This window comes from Nematolebias whitei, chromosome 17 (assembly GCF_014905685.2).
Source record: "Nematolebias whitei isolate Nwh7 chromosome 17, NemWhi1, whole genome shotgun sequence".
NCBI classification, from domain to species: Eukaryota; Metazoa; Chordata; class Actinopteri; order Cyprinodontiformes; family Rivulidae; genus Nematolebias; species Nematolebias whitei.
The window spans coordinates 37,312,158-37,334,246 of NC_056514.1; the positions used below are offsets into that span (position 1 = coordinate 37,312,158).

General features: G+C 40.8%; 1 protein-coding gene across 1 annotated transcript in view; it reads left to right on the forward strand.

Annotated features, from left to right (window-relative positions):
* The window catches only part of ank3b (ankyrin 3b), a 155,168-nt gene that overhangs the window by 50,533 nt on the left and 82,546 nt on the right, over positions 1-22,089 (forward strand). Inside the window, exons 6-15 of the mRNA XM_037691560.1 lie at positions 6,606-6,791; positions 8,576-8,599; positions 11,845-11,943; positions 12,708-12,806; positions 12,893-12,991; positions 13,934-14,131; positions 14,697-14,795; positions 17,904-18,002; positions 19,297-19,395; positions 21,608-21,805. Of these exons, the coding sequence (XP_037547488.1) occupies positions 6,606-6,791; positions 8,576-8,599; positions 11,845-11,943; positions 12,708-12,806; positions 12,893-12,991; positions 13,934-14,131; positions 14,697-14,795; positions 17,904-18,002; positions 19,297-19,395; positions 21,608-21,805 (1,200 nt within the window). The remainder of the gene's footprint in view (positions 1-6,605; positions 6,792-8,575; positions 8,600-11,844; positions 11,944-12,707; positions 12,807-12,892; positions 12,992-13,933; positions 14,132-14,696; positions 14,796-17,903; positions 18,003-19,296; positions 19,396-21,607; positions 21,806-22,089) is intronic.

Genomic DNA, 22,089 nt, shown 5'->3' on the forward strand with positions numbered 1-22,089 from the left:
AGCCACCAAACAAAACTGATTCCCAGATTGAGGAAGTCCTTCATCCAGAAGACTTTCTCAGTCTGAGAAGCCACCAAACAAAACTGATTCCCAGATTGAGGAAGTAATTCATCCAAAGGACTTCTTCAATCTGAGGAGCCACCAAACAAAACTGATTCCCACAAACAGCATACTCCATAGTGGGGGAAAAAAAAGTGTGCTGGCGCTAAGATGGCCTCTGGGGCCATCCCTCTCCCTCGTCAACTCCTCTGAGACGGTCATGCCAAAGTGGTTCAGAACACCAAAGTTTGTTCTGTTATGGTGTGTGCTGTTTATGCGAATCAGTTTTGTTTGGTGGCTTCTCAGATTAGGGAAGTCCTTTGGATGAAGGACGAAACGTCTCAGCAAAAAAAGAAACCATCCAGATGACCTGACTGAACATTGTTGGGTTTTTACCTGGATTATTGAGATGAACTTTGGCATTTATACTATGAAGAATACTTCATAGTACTGTTCATATTACTATGAAACATGAACAGCTGGATAGACATGTAATTTTAATGTTAGTCAAACTTTTATTTTAAACACTGGTTATTGTTTTGTTTATGCCCTCATGTCATAAAAACATCTAACAAAAAAGGTACAGCATGAGCTTCAAAGCTTTGAATATTTTAAATAAATCCAATAAAGATATAAGAATATAAAGTTTGTGTTATTTTGGATTCTTAGTGCGTACAAATATGGTTTTGATGTTGAAAACACGTGTTTATATTTGTTACTTAACCAAAGTGAGGTGCACTTTAACTGCTGGGGACTATTTTCAGAGGCGGACTGATACACATTTGGTGCTGCAGTGGCAGAACCGAAGAGCTCCAAGGCACAAAATAAGACGTATCAGGCTTCATGTATACAAATTTATATTTATTGTATTATATTTTTTGTTGTTGTTTGAGACTTTGAGTCTGTTATGTTTTTTTAAACACATTTATTTTTTAGCTTAATACAAAACAAGTGGTTAAATGTTTCTAAAAGGAGGCTCTGCCCTTTAGTTTCTCTGAACTTGATGCTTCCTGTTTGCCATTTTTGGAAGTAAACGTGATGTTTTCAGACCTTTGTCCTTGACATTTCACAACCAGCTCCTTCTCCCATCCATCGTTCCCTTTTTTGTCTGCATCTGTCTCCTCCCCGGCCTGTTTCCACCCCCACCCCCTCAGTCCTCCAGTGGGACAAATGGTGAATAATTCATGCGAGGAAATCTATATCCATGTTGGAAGCATCTCTGTGTGTTCATTAATTCATGTTTAGGCATTTGAACACGGCTCGCGGCAGAATACATCTGAACATTCCTTGTTTCTTTTTGCATTTCATATTATTTTAATCTGTTTATCGCAGATATTTTTTTAATTTTGCAGGCGGAACTGCTCTGCGTCTGTGTGCAGACTTTGAGCTGTTTTAGCCATTCGTAAATCCAGATGTTTAGCTCGTGCAGGAAAGGGGTGCTGTGATTTTGTTTTTTAATAACTTTTATAGTTTTCGCAAAATATTTAACTTTATTTACAAACATTTTCCTTTTTAGAAATGCGTTGAGAGCTCCTCACTTTCTTCAAAACATTCTTATTAAAATCTGCTTCAGCAAACTTGCACTGTATTTCCCTTCTTTTGCTATTTTTTTTAGTTTTAAGCTACTGTTCTGCTACTTTTAGCTTTTAGTTAGCCTTTTGTACTTCTTGCTACTGTTCTAATGCTTTTGTGTTTTAGCTAGGTTTTAGCTGCTGTTGACCTTTAGTTACTGTTCTGCTATTTGTAGCTTTTAACTAACTGTAGTCTTTTTGCTAATTTTAGCTTGTAGCTATTCTGTGTTACTTTTAAATATTAGCTTAGCTTTTACCTGCTTCTTACTTCATTACTCTTTTTCTTCTTTTGGTTTTAGCTGCTTTTACTTCATAGCTTGCCTTTAATTTTTTTATTTTATCTAGCACTTTGCTACTTCTGGCTTTAAGCTAATCTAATGTTCTGCTTCTTTTACTTTCTTTCTTTTGTTTGTTTGTTTGTTTGTTTGTTTGTGTTTGATCTTATTGTGTGAATGCTTTTGAAGCATTCAGAAAATGAATTGCATTCATTTTACATCCTTCAAATCTTTAGATCTGTTTACAACCTTTTACTGCTCCTTTCACTTTTTGTTCTGGTTCAGCACCTTTCGGCTTCTTTGTGCAAATTGAAAAAAGAAATTCAGCTAATTTTAGCTGTTTGTTCTGCTGTTTTGTGCTCTTTACTGCTTTATTCTGCTAACTACAACATGTTTGTGCTTCTTCTAACTTCTTTCTGCACATTTTAGCTTGTTATGCTCCTTTCAGCTTATCTCTGCAAGTTTCAACAATTTTTACTATTTCAGCTACTATTTAGCTGTTTTGTGCTGATTTGATCTTTTTTAGCTACTTCCATATTTTTTGCACTCATTTAAACTTTTTTAATGCCTAAAACAGCAAAATTGTGCTCTCTACTTCCTTTTGGTAATTTAAGCTTCTTTCTGCTTTTTTTAGTTACTATTCAGCTGTTTTGTTTTTTGGTTTTTTAGCATATTTCTGCTTTTTTCAGCTAATTTCCACCTTTTTGTGCTCATTTCTGCTCATTCAGCCTAATTGGGCACATTTGTGCTATTCCTTCTGGTAATTTAAGCTTCTTTCTGCCTTTTCAGCTACTTTTCAGCAATTTTTTTGTTCTAATTTCAGCCTCTTTTTTTAAGCTCATTTACACATTTTTGTTCTCGTTTTTGCTTACTTAAATGAAATTCAGCAAATATGTGTTATTTCTGCTGTCTTCTGCTAACAGACTTGTTCTTCCATTTCAGCAAAATTTCAGCATGGTTTTAGCTAATTTCAGCTATTTTTCAGCAAGTTCTTCAGCAATAAACATTCACACTGCATTTTTGCAGGAAATGCAATTTCTCTGGTTATTGATTGATTGATGCTCATCTGCTCACACAGACTCGTGTTCATGTTTGTGCTGATGTTCGACGTGATGTTTTTATGTTACGAGTGCTTAGTGTATATTTAGTTGATGTTTTTCTTAGTTCATATCTTAGATGTTATCGTTGTTTTTCTTTTACATTTTATTGTTGGATGTAACTGGGACCCTGTGTACATAATTTCGCTCCACCACATGTACCACATGAGGTGCGAATGACAATAAAGAATATCTGACTCTGATGTTAAATGGTGAGAAGCTCCATCGTCTGGAGGGAGCTCGGAGTAGAGCTGCTGCTCCTCCTCGTTGAAAGGAGTCAGTTGAGGAAGTTCGAGCATCTTATCATGATGCCTCCTGGTTTTCCAGGCATGTCCCTCTGGGAGGAGACCCCGGGGTGGACACAGAACCCTCTCGAGGGATTAAATCTCCTCTCTGGCCTGGGAACGCTTTGGCATCCTCCAGGAGGAAATGCAGTGTGTCGCTGAGGACAAGGAGGTCCGGGGTTCTCTCCTGGACCTACTGTCTCCTGGACCTACTGTCTCCTGGACCTACTGTCTCCACGACCCGATTCCAGATATGCTGTAGACGACAGAGGTGGTTAAAACGGTTTGGTTTTGTAACCACACCATAAAACTGGGCTGCTTCATGTCGAGATTAAAATAAAACGTAGCTTAAAGAACAGATGGAACAGGAGAGCTCTGCTCTGGACTTCCTGTCCTCGTTTGAAAGCCTTAAAAGCAGCTGATTTGATACAGCAGGATAAATTGGTGTTCCTCCGGGTGTGGCTCTGCGTGTGTTTGAGGATGAGGTATGAGTGTGTGTTCTGTTTGTGCATGTGTGTGTGTGGAGAAGCTCTCCTCTGAATCAGCATCTCTGAGGGAAGGTTCTGCTTTGATGTGTGGGCGTGTGGCGATGCTGAGTCGGTGTTATCCAGGCGCTCGGCGTCCTGCGTAAACGCACAAACACGATCTGTGTTGTTTTCCACGTGAGAGGAAATCTCTCGTGTTCGCCGATGATCCATGGAAGCTGCTCAGAGCCTCGGCTCGTCTCTTAGTTCTCGCTCTACCTCAGGAACACGATGTGTGCAGCATCGCTGCTGCTCTCCGAGTGTCCATTAGCAGTTTATTTTTAATCATCATATTTAAGCAGAGTTTTCAACCAGCTAAGCTGTTTTCTTTTTGTCTTGCTTTACTAAACATTATCTGTTTGATGCTTTCGGTCCTGCAGTCTGTTTTATATAAAAATCTGACAGATATTCAAAGAACAATCAGCTGCAACACATTTGTTACAGCCAGTTTCAAGTTTTTGCTAACATCTCTCCTCACATCATCTGTACAGTTCTTTCTGTAAAGAGTTTATAAAACATCTTCGTGCAATCAGGTATTCATTGAAAAGATTTATAGAGAAAACCTTTTCATGCTTTGGGGTTTTCCCCACTTCTTCAGCGCATCTAACAGCTTTTTACTGATGTAAAATGTTAGTAAAATGATAAAACCTTAAATCTTTTAACAAGCGAATACCCTAAAATACATCACTAGGCCTGTCACGATAACAGATTTTGCTGGGCGATTAATTGTCTCAGAAATTATTGCGATAAACGATAATATTGTTTGCAATTTTACAATAATTAGTAATTATTGTCAAATTGAACACGAAATGTTGGTAAATTTTTGTGTGTAGTACCTTTTTTTGACCACTGGATGGCAGTATAAGACTGTTAGACCCGAAGGATGGATAGTGAGAGAGCGAGCAGCGTGTCTCTTTAAGAAAAATGGGAGGGAGGCCCCTTGACGTGATGGGCTCAGTGTTTCCAGGTGTACAATAATTATTGTATTTGTACAACAGTTTTGCTTTCTGTACGATGTATGATCAATAATCCCAAAAAAGGCCAAATATACAATAATTTGACCATTCCGTGAATGTGTGGTTGTGATCGGTTGTCATCAGCCTGTCGCAACAGTCTGTCTGAGTTTTTTTGTGAACCCTGAAGGCATCAGTGTCCAGAAACAGATGCACCATTGGCTGGAAATTCCAGCCAATCGTGCTTTTCTAAATGTGACCTACGAGTGACGTGTATGCGTTTGCCTCAGAACAACGGCCATGATTGGCTGAAAAGTCCGCTGCGCCCGCCGCATGAGTGAGAAAAAGAAAAGAAGAATCGGAACACGTCTGGAAGAAGAAGCGATGTAAATGAGTGGGAAAAAATGGAAGTGGGGCTTATTAGTTCCCACCCGTCATTGTTTATGGAGGACGCATTAGCCTAACGCAACTGAGTGGCTGCTGATGAATCCATTCCATACTGACAAAGCTATGAATGCCTGTTAGACGCTATTCAACACTAGAGTGACTATAGCGCATCAGTAGACTGGTTATTTTGGTTATGACGGGGGTTACGATAATTTCCCTCAAAATATGATAATTTTATGTCTCTAGTACGATAATCCTACATTCCTCACCTGGCAACACTGCATGGGCTGTCTCTCTTTCCTGTACGGACGCTCGTTGTAGTTTGAGCTCTTTATCATAGCATTTTTCACGCAATGCTTTTAATTAAAAAAAAAATCAGTAAACAAGTTCTCAGCTTCTTTTTGCAGAGAAGAACAACTTTTTACACAAAGGCACGGGTTTAAACCGTGAATCTTGGAGCTTTGACAAGACAGAGGTTTTTTCCCGATGTCGGCCTGTTAGCTTAGCTCGTAGCTTAGCTTCTCAGCTTAGCTACTTTTAATGATCCCAAAACGCAAATTTGGATGGTTAAGACAAATTTTAAAGAGAAAGGGAGGGGTCAGTGGAGAGCACCGGAGTTGAGCTTTTTGTCATCCAGTGTCTTCAGTAGAAAGCGAGAAATGAATAAATGATGAAGCCGATAAATGAAAATGAGGTCGATAATTTTAATTTATCGTGCGATTAATTGATTTATTGTTTATCGTGACAGGCCTAGTTGGAAACTTAAATAGAGTTTTGCTTTAACTAGACATGAATTCTGCTGCATCCTAAGAAACTTTAAGCAGAAACATATGAAAACTCATTTGTGCACTGTAGTGAGTCTGGCTTTATTTGTTGCTAAATGGGTTTAATTTGGGGCTCTTTATTTTCAAACCGCTGATATTGACCCCTTGGTTCGGTGGGGTTTGATGGATTGAGCCATAATTGTAGAAATGGTAAAAACACAACCCTGTAAGTTAATTTGCTGAGGATCCTTTTGTTCCGTTGTGTTGTTACGAACAGCGAATGGACGTTTAAAGGTCTGGTCTACTTTAGAAGAAAAGGACAGTTCATTTCTGCGTTTCTGTATTTTTTGCCCACACTGAAAAGAAATGCAGATGGTGGCGTTATTAAAAAGCACATAAGAATGGACGCCTGAGGCACGGCCCTGCAGCTGACCCTGAATGTCTCTCGTCTGTTTAACGACAGCCGAGGCTCCGGTTTGATTTATATAAGGAACTTTTACTCAGCGATGCAACAGCTGCAGAAAAGAGCAGCTAACCACTTTAAAGCAGTTTAAATTCATTCTGGTTGAGTTCAGTTGGAGAAAACAGACATTTGTTGATTTTACGTAGGTTTTATCTGCACTGCAGTGCAGAGGAGCCGTTGATGAGGACCGTTACCGGAGGTGTGTTGAAAACATATTTCATGCACGACTAATGATTTCCTCTCCACAGGATGGGTTTACGCCCCTGGCGGTGGCGCTGCAGCAGGGACATGATCAAGTGGTTTCCCTCCTGCTGGAGAACGATACGAAAGGGAAGGTTCGCCTCCCGGCGCTGCACATCGCGGCACGGAAAGACGACACCAAGGCCGCCGCCCTCCTCCTCCAGAACGACCACAACGCCGATGTGGAGTCAAAGGTAAAGAGTTTCATCCCAAATACAGTCCCTGGGGAAGAAACTGTGTGAGTCGCTTTCTGTTTTTCAGACTTCTCTATTATCTATTATCACTCATAAATTTTTAAAACACGCCCTGCGCCCATGATGCCACCATCGTGGCCTTTTTTTTTCCTTCAAAGATAAAATAATTAAAATTTTACAAACATAAAAATGCTCAAATTTTGTTATCCACTTGTGCACAAGCAGTCACCCATCACTTGATCATTTTACCGTATTTTCCGGCCTATAAGTCACATCTGTCCAAAAATGTCTAGTAATTTGGAAAAATCCATAAATGCATCGCTTCGCCGTATAAGTCGCATCTATTATGCATCATCGCTGACAACCCGGAAATGTGAGCCGGTGTTGTGCCAAAAATCGATTGCCTGCCAAATGGCAGCCGCGAGAGCGTGCACGGGAGGACTTTTACAAGAATTTAACAAGATTAACACTTAAAAACAATTATTTGTTTGCTCAAAATTATAGTAAATGTGTGTCTCAGTTTAAATATTTCTTAATAAATGCACTTTGACGGTCAAATTCCAGGTCTCTTTTAAACGAGTCCTCGTGGCTCAATGGGTCTAACCTGTTTAAATAAAGATTGAATGAAAAAAAATGTAACAATCAGCCACATTTCAAAAGCTGGTTCACAGGAGCGTGCAGAGGGACGACTCGCCGTGCATTTCTTGGAAATTTAACAAGATAACTACCTAAAAACAATTATTTGTTTGCTCGACTTTATAGTGAAGGTGTGTCTCGGTTGAACTTTTACTTAATAAATGCACTTTGACGGTCAAATCAGCTGCATCTCATCGGGGCGGTGCAACGAAATAAAGCTGATTTGACGGTTGCTCCAGCTGGACGAAGGTGGCTTTGTATGGCAAGCCGATTGTGTCATTAATTCAATTCACTTCATTTCAGTTTATTTACAAAGCACCAAATCACAACAAAGTTGTCTCCGGGCACTTTACAGACACATTCATATACATAAAAGGCCAATTAGTAAAGTTCTCTATCTATATAGCCACTTTTACATATTGCATGACACAACGGCATGCCATACATCTCGAGTGCCATCTAGTGGCTGAAAATGTTATTGTTCAATATTTTCAGTCAGAATGAATGAAAACAGTTATATCTCAGTCAAAAACTGGTTTATAAATATGGAAAAAAATCCATAAGTAAGTTGCTTCATCGTGTAAGTCGCAGGGCATGCAAATTAAGCGAAAAGGTGCGACTTATAGGCTGGAAAATATTTTTCTCTTCTTCTTTTTATAAACCTGCCTATTTCTGTTTGGAAATAATTGTGTTGTTTCCTCCCTTTAGAGAAAACTAATTCTCAGTGAAAATACACCAACTTTACCCCAACTCATTAAAACTCCATCGAAGGAGAGCTTATCTGTAAAGATTTTAGACCTTTTCCACTGAGCACGTTTTTTAATAAAAATGACATTAAACAGTAATTTAGGACCAATTCTAAAATAAGAATGGATGCAGCTGAGAGAGAGAGCAGAGTTGTCGACCGTCATTGAGTTGCGTGAACTTCTGTTTCGTTTTATTTTTATTTTTGTCTTCATTGTCCCACATCCATCGAACAGCTTGGTGCAGCCGTGTCGGTGTTGCTGCAGTTCTTGTTGTGGTGCACTAACACCCCCACCCCCCCATTCTCTCTTCCTTTGCAACTTTTCCTCTTTTGATTTGTTCCTAATTCCTCCCCAACCTCTCCTCTTCCTCCCCCCCCCCCCTTTTTTCTTTTCCCTTTCCAGATGATGGTGAATAGGACAACAGAGGTACATCTTCTTTACGTTTCCTCCTTTTCCTTCTTCCCTCTTCTCATTCACGGTCACCCACTGCAAAGCTTTCTGTCTGCTAGCATGAACTCTAAATGCTGGCATGAATGCTTTGGCGTCCCACCTGTGCCTGTTTTCAGACCTGCATCACATTTGGCCATTGCTTTGTGTGTATGCAGCGGCTTTCTACAGAAATTAAATTTCTGTTATGTTGAGTTATTTTAGATGAATGTATTTGTTTTTATTTATTTATTTTAATTTGTTTATTTTTTAATGTATGCTAGTAGTTACGTTTTAAAGCTGCCTATGTACGACCTATATTTATGTTGAGGTCCACGCTTGGCCTTAACTCTCAGCCCTGACTTGAGATGAGTGTTGCCGTGTTTGATACAACTCTCACTGAGAGATTAATACTGCTTATTTTATTATATTATACAAGTTTTATTTATAAATTCAAGTCCAAGTTCAAGTCATCTTTGTTGTCATTTCATCACATGGTACATGAGGTGGAACACAATTATGTGCACAGAGTCCCAGTTACACCAAAAAATAGCAAAATATAAAGTATAAAAATAAACGGTAAATAAGGATCTACGGTGTACGCTAAACAAACACCAAACGGTACGCTAAAAGATCTATTATGCTCCATTTTGAAGCTGCCCACCTGCAGACATCATACAGGTCACTATCCACTGGAGATGCACCCTCCCAGCCCTGCATAGTGGTTTCGAGTATGAAGCCATGAAGGTGGAGTCATCCTCCTTCTCCATGTCCAGGAAATCGGAGTTAGCATCAGCATCTGCCTCCTTCAGACCTGTTTCAAGTTCCCCGCTGTCCACCAGCTCTTCGAAATGCGGGGACCCCTTTTCCGTCATGCCTGCCCAGCTTGTGGCTGATGTCCGTCACCTGTTACCATGGTTACGGACAGGCACGGGTCCTGGCTGTTCGCAAATGCCACTCTCAGCATCCCTTCTAAGAATTTTTCTGACATGGAGGAGCAGTGTGGACACACCTGTGGTTTTGCCAGTGATGCTTGCGCATGTTGGGCCGTAGCCATGGTGAAGGAAGGGGATTTAAGTTATGACGCATTAGCTGTTCATCGCTAGTGCTAGCAGTGAGCTTAAAACTGGGCTAACTTAGGCTAAAGCTGCTCATCGTAGCACATTAGTTGGAAACAAACGTTAAAGCTACTAAGCTAATGCTGCACTGAAGGAATGCTAGCTCACCTTGAAGCATTAGCTCCAGGTACACCTGCAACTGCTCAGTTTCTTAAAACCAAGCGGCAGTGGGAACATCTCGCCTTGGCGGTTGTCACTCCTAACCGTAACAAAGATACTTCTCACGAAGAGCCAACTTATTCAGCACAATTCAAAACTGAAGCCAGGAACTGCGTTTGATGACATGCTCCTTTACGAGATGCAGTTTACAGGGAACAGTTTAGCAGCTAACCTAGCTAGCCTGAATGCACTGAGGGAACTTAGTTGTAGTTTCTCACAGGAAGAAAACGAGAATGAGTGGGAGGTGGCCAGTTGACTGTGTTATCATGATGGGGGCGGAGCTCTAAGTATGGCTCAGTGGTCTCTCAGACAGACGTGATGTCATTGGAGCTTCCGTAGTTGGTCACGCTGAATTGTTTCTCATCGTGAAAAAACGAACTAAGTTAGAAAAAAGACCTAAACCTGTTTCTTCAAGGTAGGGTTGTTCCAAGAGCTATGTACAACAGGTAAGATATTAATGTGCCTGACTCTATGATAGAACCCTACTACAAAGGATCTGAACAGGAGCTTGTTTGTTTATATTGTGTATGTTTATTCCCACCTCCGCCTCAACCCTAAACAGTGTTTATTTGTGCTATGATTTCCTTTACTAAAAAAATGAAGGTCTATATGAACAATTTACAAGTTAGACTTAAATTAGACCAATACCAGGGCAGGAAAAACTGTAGAAAATTGTCAAAATGTCCAAAAATAATCTTGGGATGCAGAGCATGAATGTTTAGCACTAAAAATTTGATATGCCCAATATTGGATTTTTGGCCGATATCCGATATGCCGATGTTAAAACTTATTTGGCCAATAACCGATACCAATACCGATATTTTTCCCTAGACCTACTTACAGAGCTTTCTCTGCTGTGGAATTAAAACACTACATTATTCTACATGGTCTTTGTCAATATGGCCTGCTACCTAATGCAAATGCCAAAAACGGGGCTGAAAAAGATGCAACACTTCAACTTGGATTATGTTTAATGTCAAATTTATTCATGACATTTACTCTCTTTAACACAACAACAGTGCAAATTTGCATATTTTAACAAATCTAAACTCAACGGCGTGCGTGATGTCATAACATTGTACTGGTGCTGCAGGCATCCTTGTCACTGGGTTGTCATAAAACAAGAGCGCCTTTTATATTGGTGATCATTTTGATGGAATGTCCGATATTCAACTTTATCGCTAATATCAGCCGATACCGATGCTATGCCGATAATATCGTGCATCCCTACTAAAAATCCAACAGTCTCTGATTCAAAACAGTCCAAGCAGTCTTTTGCAACTCTGCTATTGCACACATTGATATTGCAATATGACTAGATTTTTGCTATATTGTGCAGACTGACTTCTACATGTCCCAGAATTTTTTTATGTACATAGTTAATACTTTTTATTTAATGACAGAGTTGTGATAATAATTTAACTGTGTTGTTTTTAATAAGCTTACAGCTAGTTTGTTCTGGACTTATTTTTATTAACAAGATAAAAGATTGGAGAAAATTTTTTTTACCACCAGTTTGTAAAACAGTGTATTTAATCAACTTATTTAACATTGAAGGAGATAATGTACTAGTCAGTAACGTTTCTTGATATTGGTAATTTGGGTCACCAAGTAGGGCGTCCTCGTCTGCAAGCATGAGTGCTAAAAATGTGTCACCACTGCTTCGTGCATTCTCTTTTGTTTTTATTGCTTTTCAATAAACTAGCTGACTAAAAAGTATCCAAGTTTAATTTTGCTATGGCGGTAAAAGTGGCAATTTAACCTCATTTTGAAGTTTTTACAGCATGTTTGCCTTCTGCTCAGCTTGGGTTTGTGCTGCTCTGTAGTCCTTCTTTTGGCCAGCTCCTGTTCTACGTAAAATCCCACCATGCTTTGCTCACGGCTCACGAGACACACTTTCTTTCCTTTTTCTACCTTTTTATAAAATGTTCTCTTCCTCCTTCTGTGTGTCTGTCTTGTCCCTCTCAGAGCGGCTTCACTCCTCTCCATATTGCGGCTCACTACGGCAACATCAACGTAGCGACGCTGCTGCTCAACAGAGGGGCGGCGGTGGACTTTAAGGCGAGGGTAGGTGCCTTGCTTGCTGTGCGGTGTGTGATTCTTCAGCTGCTCTGTCCCTCTGCTCTCTCATGAAAATACTCATGCGCCTTTCTTCTGTGGGAGCTTGTAGAAATGTGGGCTGGATCTTTAAGGTGGAGGCTGAATGGTTGTTGCCCACCCCCATCTAAGGCAGAAGGCGCTATGCATTCCTTTAAGGTCGTAGTTTCATGGAACGCTTGAATTACTGTTCACTGAAGGTGTTTGTCTTCAGCTATAATTGTTTGACATTTGTTTTGCTACATATAACTACTGGGAAATAAATTCATACACGCCGAGCCAAAAACGGATCCTGCAGGACTGCGTTTAGTAGAACTCGGTTGTTTTCTTTAAATCCATACAGACATCAAAGTTCTGGACATGGTTAGCACCGCAATACTTGCAAACAGAAGTACCGCTTTATTTATGAAGAACTACAGAACTTTAAGACACCAACAGAAGATCTGAAAATGGTGCAACTGCACTGGTTATTTTCCTCTAGAGGGGGATATTTCATCATTTTTCTTCACCACGCATGCTCCGTTGTTCTGTGAAAGATAACTGTGTTCAAAGGTGAATGCTGAATGCAGCATGTATGAAAATCACAGCTTCCTTGGAGTCCCATCAGACGAGAGGAAACCTGCACTCAGTGCATTCACAGCTGTCCCCATCATCACGTTCTTTCAGATCGGGTTCTTGTAAGTTTTCTCCTCTGTACAGCTGAGTGACTGAATGTTGCTTCACCTTCTCTGCAGAATGACATCACGCCACTGCATGTAGCATCCAAACGTGGAAACACTAACATGGTGCGACTGCTGCTGGAGAGGGGGGCCAAGATAGATGCACGGACCAAGGTATAAACACCATTACCATTATGCTGTTTAATGAGGCTGTTCATGTTATCGAGTTCAAATCTGATTGCCAGCCGACTGTTTCACAGGACGGTCTAACTCCGCTCCACTGTGGAGCCAGAAGTGGCCATGAGCAGGTGGTGGAGATGTTGCTGAACAGAGGAGCTCCAATACTTTCAAAGACCAAGGTGCACCATCAGCTTCTCTCTTTTCCCCTCGTTTAGCTCATCTAGTTACTAAAAATCATGCTAAAAAAAATGTACACTACCAACTTGTATTATGAAATTAACAGGGGTCGTGAACGATCGGCACCAGATATTCAGACAAGGGGAAAAATGAGACACAAAGAGACTATTTTCTGCTAGAAATAAGTGTCATTTATTAATCTGCCACAGAAAAACAGCCAAGCAAACATGTACACTTGTACACTCTTTAACACACAAATTGATATGAAAGAGCCTCTCACCGTGACACTGGCCGGGAAGTCGTTTTCGACCAGGGTAAAGAAGAATCACATCAAAATTGCGCCGGGCACTCACGCGTTAGTCCACGGCAGACTTCCCGGCCAGTGTCATGGTGAGAGGCTCTTTCATATCAATTTGTGTGTTAAGAGTGTACGAGTGTACATGTTTTTGCTTGGCTGTTTTCTGTGGCAGGTTAATAAATGACACTATTATTCCTAGCAGTAACAGTCTCTGTGTGTCTCATTTTTCCCCTTGTCTGAATATCTGGTGCCGATCGTTCACGACCCCTGTTAATTTCATAATACACAACTAAAGTGGGACTTTGCCTTGTTTTTGGGGGGCAGCTGTGGCTGAGTGATTAGAGCAGTCGTTCTTCAGTGGGAGAGTTGTGGGGTTTGATTCTCCAGCGGTCACTTTGAAGTGCCCCTGGGCAAGCCACACTGCCTCCGATGTGTGTCCTATCAGTGTATGAATATGATCTGAAAAGCTCTGATTAGTCTCTTTAGAATGATTTGTTCAATTATCTTTGTATAGATCTAGAAGAGTGCTGTATGAATGTCTAAAAGAGGGCTCAGATTGTGTTGTAAAGCACTTAGAGTATCTTGATTAGAAGGAAAGGTGCTATATAAGTACAGTGCATTTACTATTTACCATTTTTCTCTGCAGAACGGTCTATCTCCCCTCCACATGGCAACACAGGGCGACCACCTCAACTGTGTCCAGCTGTTGCTGCACCACGAGGTTCCTGTGGACGACGTGACCAACGACTACCTGACGGCGCTGCACGTGGCCGCCCACTGTGGCCACTACAAAGTGGCGAAGGTCATTTTGGACAAGAAGGCCAACCCCAACGCTAAGGCACTGGTAAGGAGAAGGAAGTGGGGTTAAGACTTGTGCATTGCTTGTGAGAACAAACTTAATTTTCTTCTTGTTTAGCTCAGAAATTCAGAAGAAAAGGCACAGAACAGAACAAAGGACAAGAGGGGAAACACTTAGGAAAATAGAAAAAAGTATATATTTATATCCACAGCCAGTTTTCTGATGTAAGAGCAGGATTTGCGCTCTGTAATGAAAAAAGTCTGGGTGTGGTTGGAGCGCTGGGACTTTATAGCTGAAGAGAATAGGGAGGGGGAAAAGGACATGGATTGGAAAATGAAGTCATACAACTCGGCAAGAAACCTCAAAGTAACAGTGTGTGGGAGGAGGGTGGGTACAAGTTGAGTTGTAGGGAAAAGTATCTATTTTAGAGCAGAATGGGTTTATAGCTTAGAGGGAACTTGATTGTTTCCACACGTTGGCCTGGTTTTTTTAAGAAGGTTTTGAAAAAAACACTAAAGCTTCTTTGTTTTGTAGGATCAGCACACACAGATTTGTTAGGAATACTTTTATTCTTTTTAATGTATTTGTTTTGGGGTTTTGTGTGTCTTAGAATGGTTTTACTCCGCTGCACATTGCCTGTAAGAAAAACAGACTCAAAGTGATGGAGCTGCTTCTGAAGCATGGAGCGTCTCTACAGGCCGTCACAGAGGTAAGGGTGTGTGTGTTTCTGAAGATATGTGTGTGATGAAAGCACCAAGCTGTCAGTTTCAGTGACATATCTGTACCCGGTGTGCTTGATACTGTCAGATAGTCTAATTTTTATGTACTTGATCACGTCAGGGTTCACGTACAATGGCTAAAATGTAATGCAAACATATTATTGCAGCATCAAATGATGAGTTTCTAATCTGAAAGTTTACAGATTAGAAACTTCTTTAGCATTTGATGATTTTGATTTTAAATAAACTCAATTACCTAAAGTTAGATAGTCCATTAATTTTATTGCCGAATTTGTTTGACCCAGATCATCTTCCAGAAAGATACCTTTGGATCTTTTTTTTTTTTTTTCGAACGTTAATTTTTAAGTGCAGTGACAGTTTATCTGAAACTGGATAAATGACTGTTTAATCCTCGTGAATTTAGACACCAGTCTTTTACATGGTTTATGTGTAAAAAAAAACAGTGATCTTACAACGAATCCCTGTGGGACTCCCATTTTCTTTTAAAGAATGAGGATATAAGAAAAATGTGCAAATTAACTAATTCTTATTTATCTGAATAGGAGAGGTTTTGAACCCTTTTTTTGGTCAGAAACTATTTATATCAAGGTGTCAGTTACATGAAGGAGTCCTATCAGGCCTTGTTGGCTGGTAGGATCCCGGTGGCATTTGAAGAGTATTGGCAGATCAAGCAGGCTGCAGTACTGGCTGTTGCTGAGGAAAAAGCTCAGATGTGGGAGAAGTTTGATGACGTCTTCGATAGAAGCTCTTGTTCAGCTCCAAGGAGATTCTAGCAAACCATCTGGCAGCTAAGGCGGGGAAAGCAGCATTTTAGCAACACTGTGTTTAGTGAGAGTGGGGTGCTGTTGACCTTAACAAGTGATGTCATCGGAAAGTGGAAGGAATACTTCTTGGACCTTTGCAATCCCACCAGCATGTTTTCCATGGAGGAAGCTGACTCTGGGGACTTCGGGGATGGTCGGTCCATTTCAGGGCTGGGCGGTCCATAACCAAGGTTGAGGTCACCAAGGCAGTTAAAAAGCTCCACAGCGGCAGGGCTCAGAGAGTGAATGAGGTCCTTACTGAGTTCCTCAAGGCTCTGGATGTTGCAGGGCTGTCTTGGTTGACACACCTTTGTAACATTGTGTGGATATTGGGGGGAGTGCCACTGGGTTGGCAAACTGGGGTGGTGGTTCCCCTCTTCAAAAAGGGGGACAGAGGGTGTGCTCCAATTAAAGGGGCATCACTTTCCTTCTTCTCTCTGGTAAGGTATATTAAGGGGTACTGGAGAAGCGAGTCTGATCGTTTGTCGAATCTCAGATCCAGGAGGAACAATGTGGGTTCTGTCCTGGCCATGGAACACTGGACTAGCTCTTTACCCTCACTAAGGTCTTTGAGGGGTTCATGGGAGTTTGCCCATCCAGTCTACATGTGTTTTGTGGGCTTTGAGAAGTCATTCAACCATGTTCAACAAGGTACACTGTGAGGGTACTCTGAGTATGTGATGCATTGCTACGGGCTGTTTGGTTTCTATACAAGTGGTGCAAGAGTTTGGTTCGAATTGCCGGCAGTAAGTCGGACCCTTCAGGGTGGGAGTTGGACTCTGCCGGGGCTGCCCGTTGTTTTGTTCATAACTTTCATGAACAGAATTTCTTGGTGCAGCAGGGGGTGGATGGAGTCCGGTTTGGTGGCCTCAGTATTCCATCTCTGCTCTTTGCAGATGATGTGGTCCTGTTGGCGCCATCATGCCGTGATCTTCAGCTCTCACTGGAGAAGTTCACAGCTGAGTGTGAAGCAGCTGGGATGAGGATCAGCACCTCCACATCTGAGGCCATGGTCCTCAGTTGGAAAAGGGTGGATTGCTCTCTTCAGGTCGAGGGCGACGTTCTGCCTCAAGTGGAGGAGTTCAAGTATCTCGGGGTTTTGTTCACAAATTAGGGAGGAATGAAGGAGGAGATTGAAGATGGATCGGTGCAGAATCTGCAGTATTGCAGACTCTGTTGAGGTTAAGAGGGAGCTGATCTGTAAGTCGAAGGTCTCTGTTTACCGGTCAATCTCATGTTCCTACCCTCACCTATAGCCACGAACTCTGGGTAGTGACCGAAAGAATGAGATTGTGGATACAGATGGTCAAAATATGTTTTCTTCCAAGGACAGTTGGATTCTCTCTCAGAAATAGGGTGAGAAGTTCAGTTATCCAGGAGAGACTTGGAGTAGAACTGCTGCTCCTCCATATCGAGAGGAGTCAGTTGAGGTGGTTCGGGCATCTGGTAAGGATGCTTCTTGGGTACCTCCCTTGGGAGGTGCTTCAGGCATGTCCAACTGGGAAGAGGCCCCGATGAAGACCCAGGACACGCTGGAGAGACCATGTCTCTCTGTTGTCCTGGGAACGCCTCGGGGTTCCCCCAGAAGAGCTGGAAGAGGTGGCTGTGGAAAGAGATGTCTGGACCTCCCTGCTCAAACTGCTGCCCCGTGACCCTTCTCCAGAACAAGCAGGAGATGGACGAATGTATGGACAGATGGATGGATGGACGAATGGATGGCTGTTATATTTTTTGAGAAATGCAGTTTTTATTAGGGGTGCACCGATTGCAGTTTTCTGGCCGATCACCGATTTCTAAAAAATCTGACCTGCCGATTCCGATTGTGTTTTATAAGCGACACTGTCCGGTGTTAAAAGGTCACATTGCACCTTCAATTTTCCAATATTATTTTGTTGAAAAACATACCCTTGAACAATATCCTAGAAACAATACAAACTTGTTTTAACTGACCATGACGTAGTGCTCTGAAATATAAATGAATTTCAGACAATTGTTGTTAAAACAAACAAAAAAATCAATAAAATCAGTTTCTAATGCAAGTATCCGCCAATTTCCCCAAATTAAGAAAATCGGTGCAGATTTATCGGTGCACCCCTAGTTTTTATATTAAAGGCTTTACTTGTGTTGGGCAGTAAAATCCTCTCCTTGTTCCTCGACATCTTGTAGTCAATTCAGTCTGACTTTATTCGTAATCCTGTCAACACACTGTTGAGCTGCGTTTGAAATAAAAAAGATTTTGTAAATTTTTTAAATTTTTTGTGTCTCCCCCTCCAGTCTGGCCTGACGCCGATCCACGTCGCAGCTTTCATGGGACATGAAAACATTGTCCACCAGCTGATCCACCACGGAGCCTCACCAAACACAAGCAACGTGGTGAGTTCACCAAGTCCCTCATCTTGCATCCTTCCTATCGCTCCATTGGCCAAACTTCCAGTTAGTAAACAACTTTATTTTCCTCCTGAGCCGCAGCTGCTCAAAAATGACTTTGTTCATATATTAACCCTCCTGCTGCCCTTGGTTCAAAATGACGTATGAGGACTTGGCCTTAAAACTGAGGCTTTGAAGGTCATTTTTGACCCAAGGACAGCAGGAGGCTTGAACGAGTTAAAAGTTGTAAGATTTCTCCTGATAATTACTGAATATGCAAAAATGTTGAGAATATTGAGTAAGGATGCACGATATTGGATTTTTGGCCGATAATCAATGTTTTATATACGTTCCTTTGTCAGAATTATTATATATTATTATATAATTTATTTATTCAAATATTTAGTAAAACCATAAATTTCATGTTTTTACCGTACTTTTGATTTTTTCTTTAATTCTTATAATTAAACTCATCTACATTTTATGCACTTTGTCTACTCATTTATTCCTGAGAAAATCAGTTTAACAGTCCAGGTTTAGACTTGTGAAGTTAATTTAGATTAATTCTGTTTGTGAATTTTCTCAAAAAGCCAGTGTCCAGTTTGGTCTGCGAGATTTTGATCTGTACAAGTTTCTAACAGCGCTAGAGGAACTTTAGTTTTCTCTAAACTTCTTGCATTGTTTCATTTGAATAATTTATCTTTCAAAAACTACAGCTGTCAGAAAGCGACGTATAGATTCACCATGCGATCCAAAGCATGAATCTAAATCTGCGCTCAAGTTGTTGTGTAACTTCTAATTTAGCGTTAGTCTTTTTTTGTGTGTGTCTACAAGCAGATTTGAAATGCTTTAAATGTTTTCACAGATTTTTTTATGATGACAAATTCCTCTGAGGCAATTTTCCTGCACCGCCTCCAAAATGCTGTAATTTGTGTTGAGCGCACAACTAATTAGTTTAAAGGAAGATTAAGTTTATTAAAGCCACATGTGCGTTTGTAAGAACCCCTTTCTGTCGTCCTACGAGGCTCCAGACATCCCTACGAAGACGAGGGGCTGAAGGTCTCAGAAGATGAGGAAACAACCAGAGAGGGAAGAGACTGCTCAGCTAAAACTATCGAGTCGCCTACGCTCTGTTTGTGGTCTGGTTACCATAGAAACGGAAACGGGGGCGTCATAGTGTGTGGAAAGAAAAAGGGGAATCAGTCTGACTCGCTTTGCTTCCTGCTTCTTCTCTAAACCAAAATGTGGGAGTGTTGTTGAAAACTTTGAAACGACTCTGAACCCGTCTCTCGTTTCTCAGAGGGGGGAGACGGCGCTCCACATGGCAGCGAGGGCCGGGCAGTCCGGCGTGGTCCGATACCTGGTCCAGAACGGGGCGCGGGTCGATGCCAAGGCCAAGGTAGGCTGTTACTGTCAACCGAAACATTTCCACTGAGGATGGGAGTCGGAGCCACTGAAGGTCCAATGATCGTTGCTACAGAGCAGAACCACTCGTCCACACTAATGTTTGGTTTTCTTAAAGAGCTCGTGTTTTACACTTTCAAAGAGATTTCTCATTTTACTTTGGTTGTGCGTAAAATATGTGATTATTTTAAAAAGAACATTGATTTGAATAAACTATACATTTTTCTTCGCACTTTTTTGCGTTGTGCACAAGATTTTGTCATATTTGGAAAATAAACAAGGTTCTGATTGTAGAACCTTTTAAAAACTAGGGATACACAACCACCCAGAGATAAACAAACAGCTAAAAGTAACTAGAGAAATTGCATTTCCTTCGAAAATGCAGTGTGAATTCTTATTGCTGAAGAACTTGCTAAAAAAAGCAGCTGAAACGTAGCTAAAAGCATGCTGAAATGTAGCTGAAATGGAAGAGCAAGTCTAAGTTAGCAGAAGAAAGCATAAAAAACCACATATTTGCTGAATTAGGTTTAAATAAGCAGAAATGAGCACATAAATTAGGTAGATAGTTAAAAAAGCTGAAATTAGCTAAAAAAAATAGCTGAAAAGACAGAAAGAAGCTCCCAGAAGGAAGTAGAAGGATCTGAAATAAGCTAAAAAAGAAAAATGGAAATTAGCTGGAAAAGCTAAATTTAGCACAAAATGGCTAAATAATAGCTGAAATAGCAGAAAAAGCTGAAACTAGTGGAAATAACCTGACAGAAGCATGCCAAGTTGAAATGAGCAGAAATAAGGCTGAAAGTAGCAGAAATTACCACTAAAAACTTGAATTAATCTGAAAACAGCTGAAAATATATAAACAATGCTAAAGTGTTAGCTGAAAGGGTAGAGCACACTTAAATTAGCAGAAGGAAATGGAAAGAGCACAGTTTTGCCCAAATAGGCTGAAAGAAGCAGAAATGAGCACAAAAAGTGTAAATTATCTGAAAAAAGCTGAAATTAGCAATAAAAAAAACAGCTGAAAGGTAGCTAGAAGGGCAGAAAGAAGCTTAAATTACTAGAAGGAAATGGAGAGAGTACAATTTAGCTGAGTTAGACTGAAAAAAGTTTGAGTGTAAAAAATGTGGAATTAACTGAAAAAGCTCAAATTAGCATAAAAACTGCTAAATTGTAGCTGAAATAGCCAAAAAAAAAAAAAAGCTTTAACTTTCAGAAATCAGCTGAAATGAGCATAACAAGCTGAAATGAACTAGAATGAAGTTAGAAGAAGCACAAAACTATTATAGTTAGCAGAAATAATCTGACATGAGCACAAAACAGCTGAAATTAGCTGAAGGTAGCTGAAAGGTGTTTAAATTTGCACAAGGAAGCTGAATCAGAACAAAAAGTGAAAGGAGCAATAAAAGACTGTAAACAGATCTAAAGATCTGAAGGATGTAAAATGAGCTCAACTCATTTTCTATGAGATAAAAAAAATGGCAAAAAAGGCTAAATATTTTAAAAAGCTAAAGTTGCACCAATACCAAAAGTCATAGCAGGACCGTCCTGAAAGAGCTGAACGTTTTGATTTATGATTTGTTGAAAAAGCACAAAAATTGTGAAATGAGAAAGATGCTGAAAAACACACAGAAGAAAACTGGATCACAAAAGAGCGAACGCTTCATGAACATTCACACACGTTCAAATTGCTCCCAGGTGTCGAACCTGATGGGTGCATTCTCAGCAGTTCCGTTTGTTTTAAGAGGAGCTAAAGAAAGATTTAAAGTTGGTGCAGATACCACCTGCTGGGCTCTGATTGGTTTAAAATGAGGAAATGCAGTGCAACAAATGTATTTTTTTAGGCCTACCACACAAAACAGTTAGTATAAGATTGTGTATTTATTAGACTAAATAATGGACTTTGGACGTTTTAAAATTTGCAATGTTTCTTACATGCAAACACATCTGTGTGTAAAGAGTGCACGAGTAAAATGATCTAAACCTGTGGATCTTTTGTGGTTTTGCAGTGATTTGACACATATAAGCACATTGTTTTGTCTTTTTTGCTACCAAATCTATTGGTCTTTTTAAATGGATTTGATTTCACTGATTACTTGAAAGCTTTAAATATTGGTTTAATAGCCATCATTAAGTAAATCGTATCAGCTGGGTGCTGATCCTACATGCAAACGTCTCCTAACGCGTTGTTTTCTTTCCGTCTCCTGCGTCAGGATGATCAGACTCCGCTGCACATCTCCAGTCGTCTCGGTAAGCCCGACATCGTGCAGCAGCTGCTGGCCAACGGGGCGAGCCCCGACGCCACAACGATCTCTGGATACACGCCTCTGCACCTGGCAGCCAGGGAGGGCCACAGGGACGTGGCTACAGCTCTGCTGGATCAGGGGGCCAGCCTGGCCATCACTACGAAGGTAAACGAGACGTGACGGAGGAATGGCTGCACAGGTGGATCTGCTCACTCCAACATACTGGTCGGAGGAGTAAACTTAAAGAGAGCTGGAGCTGTTGGGGTGTTGATGATGTAATAGTTGGAGCTGCTGCAGTCAGATGGTTTCTGTCTGTCTGTGGAAGAGTTGGATCATAAAGTTTAAAACCTCCCCCCAAAACAGTCTTCAAACAATCAGCTCCGTTTCTATTAAAAAGTCTGTTTTATCTGAGGTGTTGCAACAGTTTGAGGAAGAATCGGCTCAAATAT